Here is a 7,500-nt window from a genome sequence, read left to right as displayed (position 1 = left end):
ACAAAACTTTATTTTGGATGCAATTAACCGCGATTAATCATTTGACAGCACTAATATATATATATATATATATATATATATATATATATATATATATATATATATCCGTAAATTGTAAACTGAAAACTGTTTTATATCAAATATAATATTTTATTCAAATGCATGAGAAGTCTGATATTTATTGTTGGGTCTGAGCTCAAAACAGTAAAACATATTATTATTATAAAACAAAACAAATATAAATACACTGTGAAAAAAAGTTTTTTTTTGAAGTTGTAACAGTAAATGTAACAAGAAAATATATTATACTATTTCTTGCTTTTTACACTGACGAAAATTATAACGTATCATTAAACATGAAATTTTGAAGTAGAAAGATTGAAATAATATTTTCTTGTAAAACAAGTGTACTTCAAACGTTCATGTTTAATTCAGTGTGTTACTTGTGTAATTATTTGTAAAATTTATGAGCATTTTTTTAAATGCACACTAAATTCTGACCGCACTTTTGAATTCTATGTGAATGCTGATGTTGCCTAGCAACAACTCCGTTTGTGTGGTGTAACAAACACCAGCTCTGTGTCGTCCAGACCGGTTTGGGACTCTGTGTTTTAACATTACTCCGTCATGTTTCATCGCTCCTGGCGTCATACCACCCAGCCCTAGTGAACGTGCCGCTGGAGCGGAGCGGATCTGCTCAACGCTCTTCAGAACTACCCCAACAACAACACTAGCACTCGTCTCTACTTCGGTGTGTGTTTGAGTGTGTGTGAGGAGTGTGTGTGCGTGTGTGTGTGTGTTTATCCGGCCAGTTTGCTGGCGAGCGGCGTGGCTTTCCTCTGAGGAAGGTCCTGCGGTGTGGGAATATGGTCTCCTGTCACCAGGTTCTTATCCGCTCCGGCCGTCACCACATGCTTGCTCTTCGTCTTGGCCTTCGCCATGTTATAATCTCCCGAGTCAAAGTATTTTTGCTAGAAAGCAAGAGAAATTTTACATTGATTGTTTAATCAAGTTGTCAGTATTATCAGTAGTGTTCTGATCAGAGAGACGCTCAACTCACTCCTTTCTGGAGTCTCTTCATCAGAAAGTCCGAGCCGCCGGGTTTCTGGCCCAGGTTCGGATATTTGGCCTTCAGCTTGGCCTCTTCAGACAGTACTGGGTTACAGTCCTTTTCTGGAGAATCCTGCAAACACACATATATAATCATCAGTTCATATTGTTTGCACTAACAGTCATACCATCTAATCTGTTTTTTATTTTATCGTATGTTAAATATTGTTAATATCATTTATTTAAATAAATATATAAATCATTATTATTACCATATACTATTTTTATTATATATAAATTACTGTGTATATTTATTATGTATATATATATAAATAAATAAACACACACATACAGTAGGTTTATATATTTTTAAAATATTTACATGTATATATTTATAATCATATAATTTATATAATATATAAATATATTTAATATATAATCAACATATTTTTCTTGAATATATACATGCATGTGTGTGTATTTATATATACATAATAAATATACACAGTACACACACATATTATGTAAACAAAAACTTATTTTGGATGCGATTAAACGCAATTAATTGTTTGACAGCGCACACACACACACACACACACACACACACATATATATATATATATATATATATATGTACTTACTTTACAATAACATTTACATATATATAACTTATTTTATTAATAATTTATATATATAAAAAAAATTTTTTGTTATATATTTTTGTTATCACACACAGAGATAAAATTATGATTTTTTAAAACATTTTTTATTTGTTTTTAATTTGAATTAAAGTTCAAGAAAATCCACAGTTAAAAAGACAATTAAAAAAATGCAAAACGATGCACGTACGATGTTTCTAAAGTCAATGAGCAATCATGTTGAATAATTGTGTTCTCAATATTGACCAAAATAAAATAGATTATGATTTTTGGCCTTATCGACCAGCCCTGACATAAAATCTTATTTATTGTCAGATAAAATATGATAAATTTAGCTGCAGTGATCAGATGAAAATAAAAACTTGAATTGAATTGGTCTGAATGATGACACTTCTGTAGAGCTTCTTCACAGCCTAAATTGAATTTGTTTCATAATTAATGAATTTTACAACATTACCACTTTTTCCTGTTCATCTCTCTGATGCTGCTTTGAATCAATCTGAATAGAAATAAATGTGACTTGACTATTTGGATTAATTTTGTACTGTATTGTGATTTCTGTGTATGTGGAAAAACATCTAAATTCAGAGTGAAATCGTTAAAGAACAACAAACAAACAAACAAACAAATAAACGAGTTTACATTTTGACAAGCTGCAGCATGACAACAAACACCAACCAATAGGAATGCACTATCTGTGTGACTGATCGACGGCTCAACCAATCAGAGCGAGGATTTCAGCGCGGCGTGGGCGTGACCTCCGCAAGTCACATTCAGCATAAGCTAAATCACGATTTCTTTCTGTTCATGTATTAACATCAGCAAATACCAGCTAAAATCACGGCTGCGTTTCAAAACGAGCCGTTTATCAAAGCCGTGCGGGGTTTGTGTTGTTTCACTCATTCATCGGTACCTGCTTCTCTTCTTCAGACTCCAGCTCCAGGATATCCGTTTCCGGATTCTCTGACATGATTCCCGCGACACAAACACTGAAAATAAAACCGGTCCTCCGTCAACAACAACGCGATTTTAACGCAGCAGGCGCGATTATTGGAGATTTATTGCAGCAATAATTCCCTCAACACCAAAATGGCGAATGAAGCATCTGACGTAAGCGGCAATGGGCGGGACTGGGAGTGGAAGTGGCCAATGAGAGCGCGGCGTGATTACGCAACGCGCTACGTGACTTATAACGATAGTTAAAGCTATTTCACTTTACTGTGTGAACACGAATCGGAAAGTTACAACTGAACAAATATAATTGACTCAATACCAGTTCTGTGTATAAGATGATTTGGCACAAATGTAAATGCGTTTCACCTGCTGACCGCCGCGTGATGGCGCTGTTAAATCAACAGAACGAGCTCTTCTCATTTGTTTTAGTCAAAACATACGTGTACAACATACACCAGAATCCCAATATATATATATATATATACACGTGTTGGAATTTAATTATAATACAAAAAATATTAAGGGGGATTATGATTTGTGTCAGAACAGGATTTATTTTAGTTATAGAAACTCACGAAATTGGCGAATTACAGCTCCGAAATGATCGGTATTTACAGCTTTTCGTATTTTACACAATCATATGAAATAATTTAAAAGGAAATAAATCGACTTTTTAAACTAAGTAATCGCCTATTGTTATGAAATCGTTACAGAAATGCCAGACACGTCGACTTGGGTTTATATATCTATATATATATATAAAGGTAATAAACGTCAGATCACGTTTATTAGGTGAGATTTTAGGAAATGATGAAGTCTCCGGTTTATGAATCCTGGATCCGGCTGACGTCGGTGAACAGAACAGGTGCGCACGTTCAGCCCGCGTCAAGAGTTCTGATTGGAGGAGAGGCGCTCGAGTGTATCCTGATTGGCTGAGCGGTCATAGGGGCGTGTCCGCAGGTGAAGAGCCGCAGCTGAGCGTACAGGGAAGTGAACACAGTCTCAAGTCAAAAATCTCACATTGGACGTCATTATAATTTTATAAACTGGCAGATGTGGTGAGTTGAAATGCTTTTTTGGGTATTATTATTATTATTTTGTTATAGATAGATACACTTATACACATGTAGAGAAATAAATAAGAGAAGTTTTTCCTAAAATAATTGTTTTTCTACCTGCTTGAGTGAAATTCTGAGGATTTCTTTTAACCTATAATGCTTAATGTGCTTTTGGAGGGTAAATGTAACTCTAATGAGTGATTTGTAGGTGATGTGGTTGGTAAAGGTGATGTGGATGTTGGTGGAGGTTGTGTTAGCAGAGAGGAATGACCACACTGACCAAGAGGAACCGGCGCTCTGAGGCTCCAGCGGAGCGATGGAGTAACGCTGAGGAGAAGGAGGAGAAAACAGACGGCACGGATGAGGAACAGGACACTGACTGCAAATCACTGAGACTCACACTGATGGAGGAGATTCTGCTGCTGGGACTCAAAGATAAAGAGGTTACACACACACACACACACACACACACACACTCGTCTGGTAAGACTGGTCAGGTAGTCTTTCAGTCCTGGAGCTCACGCAGTGTCGTGTAATGGTTGAAAAATGCTTCTTGTGTTATTCTGCAAAAATCAGGTTTGACCGGTTATAAGCGTCTCAAATCTCTTTCAGCCGGAGTGAGTGAAGTCGAGCAGATCTGTTTGACCAGAGATCACAATAAAACCACACAACAGAGAATGGAGATCTACACACGACAAACGACACTGCAGAAAATTAGCTTTGCATTATAAAACAATTCATAAGTCAGAAAAAGCTTTATTACCAAGTATGTTTACACAAAGAATTTGACTTGAGCTTCCAGTGCAGAAGAAAATACAGACATAATGCAAAACATACATGATAGTGCAGACATACATAGGAATAATAACACTAATATATAATATAATATATAAATAATGCACTATATACAGAAGTAGAAATATAGAGAAAAAACACGTAATTTGTTTTAATGAATGAACAGGTATGTTATTTACAAGTGTACAGTTTGTGTAGGTTACAATAGTAAATACTGATTGTAAAATGTAACTAGGGGTATAATGGGTTACGTTTCTCATGGTTCGGTTCGTATTGCTGTTTTGGGGTCATGGTTTTGGTTTGGTTTGGTATTGGGTCAGCTTAATGTGGTGTTAGAAATTTCCACAAGAATACTTTACTATGTGTTACGAGGGTGTAGGTCTGATTTGGCATTGGTGGGGAATAACGGCAGACAGCAGACATTTAATTGTTTGATTAAAATTATTGCGAGGGATAATTTAGTAGTGTCTGATATCAGTAGGATCATGTCAGAGCGTCTCTACTGTACTCTACACCCTTGAAAATCATAACAAGCGATGACCGACTTTGGCAACTATAGTTCTCTCCTGAAATATGAAGAGTTCAAACTACAGATTTATGAGTTACTCCAAATTTCACAAAAAGCTTATGGTCGTAATTATAAGCCAGACATTGAAGTGAGTTGCTGTTTTTGTCTCTTCTGAGGAAGATTCATTCATTTGTTTGCCAAAGTACCACACATTTTGATCAGATTCATTTAATGTTAATCCAATTTATTATTATTTTTTGTTAAGCTGGCAACACATCCCTTACGAAAATTAACTATGGTTTTACTAAAAAAAAAAAAAAACCAAAAAAACATGGCAACTACAAATTAATGCAGTAGACGTATAGCAAGGTGGGTTTTGTATATATATATATATGTGTGTGTGTATATATATATATGTGTGTGTGTGTGTGTGTGTGTGTGTGTATATATATGTGTGTGTGTGTGTGTGTGTGTGTGTGTGTGTGTATATATTGTGTGTGTGTGTGTGTGTATATGTGTGTGTGTGTGTGTGTGTGTGTGTATATATGTGTGTGTGTGTATATATATGTGTGTGTGTGTGTGTATGTATATATATATATATATATATATATATATACAAAACCCACCTTGCTATCGTCTACTGCATTAATTTGTAGTTGCCATGTTTTTTTGTTTTTATATATATATATATATATATATGTGTGTGTGTGTGTGTGTGTGTGTGTATATATATATATATGTGTGTGTGTGTGTGTATATATATATATATGTGTGTGTGTGTATATATATATATATATATGTGTGTGTGTGTGTGTGTGTGTGTGTATATATATATATATATATATATGTGTGTGTGTGTGTGTGTGTGTATATATATATATGTGTGTGTGTGTATATATATATATATATATATATATATATATATATATATATATATATATATATATATATATATACACAAAACCCACCTTGCTATCGTCTACTGCATTAATTTGTAGTTGCCATGTTTTTTTTTGTTTTTTTATATATATGTGTGTGTGTGTGTGTGTATATATATATATATATATATATATATATATATATATATATATATATATATATATATATATATATATATATATATATATATATATATATATATATATATATATATATATATATATATATATACATACACACAACAAAAAGAAAACAAGTAGATAGAATTAAAAAGAATAGAGAAAGCAAGTCTTAGAGGGCTTTTTTTAAAAATAAAACAAGCTGTTAGAAAGCAAATAGAGAGTGCTAGAGTTAGAGGGTCAAATAAATGTATAATGATAAGATTAAACACTCAATTTTCAGTTAAAGGCATTTCATTATTGAATTCAGAGATGTCATTGTCTAGCTCAGTTTAGTTTAAATAGTATCTGTGCGATCAAATCAACGATATAGTCGATTCTTGAAGATGGCTCAGGACTCTGGGATTGAGTTGGGCCGGTCATTCCAGCAGGAGGGAACATTTAATGTAAAAGTCCATGAAAGTGATTTTGTGTCTCTTTGGGATGAACAATAAAGCGATGTTCACTTGCAGAACGCAAGCTTCTAGAGGCATAAGTCTGAAGTAATGAATTTAGGTAAAGCGGTGCAGAGCCAGTGCTGGTTTTGTAGGCAAACATTAATGCCTTGAATGCGAGCAGCTATTAGTAGCAAGTGCAAACTGATGAGCAGAGGTGTGACGTGCATTCTTTTCGGCTCGTTAAAAATTAGTCTTGCAGCCGCGTTCTGGATTAATTGTAGAGGTTTGATAGAAGTGGCTGGAAGACCTGCCAAGAGAGCATTGCAATAGTCAAGTCTGGACAAAACAAGAGCTTGAACAAGGAGCTGTGAAGCATGATCCGAAAGTAAGGGCCTGATCTTCCTAATGTTGAATAAAGCAAATCTGCAGGACTGGGCAGTTTTAGCAATGTGGTCAGAGAAAGTCAGCTGATCATCAATCACAACTCCAAGGTTTCTGGCTGTTTTTGAAGGAGTTATGGTTGATGTGTCTAACTGGATGGTGAAATTGTGATGAAGTGATGGGTTTGCTGGAACCACAAGCAGTTCTGTCTTGGCTCAAGGTTGAGTTGAAGGTGATGGTCCTTCATCCAGTAAGAAATGTCTGTTAGACAAGCTGAGATGCGAGCAGCTACGGATCATCAGGATGGAATGAGAGGTAGAGTTGAGTGTCATCAGTATAGCAGTGATATGAAAAGCCATGTTTCTGAATGACAGAACCTAGTGATGCCATGTAGACAGAGAAGAGAAGTGGTCCAAGAACCGAGCCCTGAGGCACCCAGTAGCTAGATGCTGCGACTTAGACACCTCACCTCTCCAAGATGCCTTGAAGGACCTATCTGTGAGGTAAGACTCAAACCACTGGAGTACGGTTCCTGAGATGCCCTTTCTCAATAGGGTTGACAGGAGGATCTGGTGGTTAACCGTGTCAAAAGCAGTGGAC

At 35.3% G+C, this 7,500-nt stretch overlaps 2 protein-coding genes across 3 annotated transcripts in view; one reads left to right on the top strand and one right to left on the bottom strand.

The window, feature by feature from the left end:
- Window positions 1–112: 112 nt before the first annotated feature.
- ensaa (endosulfine alpha a) lies at window positions 113–2,847 on the bottom strand. Its single transcript, XM_058753857.1, has 3 exons — window positions 2,623–2,847; window positions 1,061–1,183; window positions 113–971 (listed from the first exon to the last, which is right to left on the bottom strand). The coding sequence occupies exons 1-3, from the start codon at window positions 2,677–2,679 to the stop codon at window positions 801–803; spliced, it is 351 nt and encodes a 116-aa protein (XP_058609840.1). The 5' UTR covers window positions 2,680–2,847; the 3' UTR covers window positions 113–800.
- A 588-nt stretch (window positions 2,848–3,435) lies between these two features.
- The window catches only part of golph3l (golgi phosphoprotein 3-like), a 14,408-nt gene continuing 10,343 nt past the window's right edge, over window positions 3,436–7,500 (top strand). Inside the window, exons 1-2 of one of the 2 annotated variants that reach the window (XM_058753247.1) lie at window positions 3,436–3,721; window positions 3,930–4,164. In XM_058753247.1, the coding sequence (XP_058609230.1) occupies window positions 3,988–4,164 (177 nt within the window). In that variant the 5' untranslated portion in view covers window positions 3,436–3,721; window positions 3,930–3,987. The remainder of the gene's footprint in view (window positions 3,722–3,929; window positions 4,165–7,500) is intronic. The other variant, XM_058753246.1, reaches the window with a different exon arrangement.

The sequence above is a fragment of the Onychostoma macrolepis genome, chromosome 19 (genome assembly GCF_012432095.1).
Source record: "Onychostoma macrolepis isolate SWU-2019 chromosome 19, ASM1243209v1, whole genome shotgun sequence".
Lineage (NCBI taxonomy): Eukaryota > Metazoa > Chordata > Actinopteri > Cypriniformes > Cyprinidae > Onychostoma > Onychostoma macrolepis.
The sequence above is the reverse complement of the archived record's forward strand: the minus strand, read 5'-3'. Positions and strand labels throughout refer to the sequence as shown.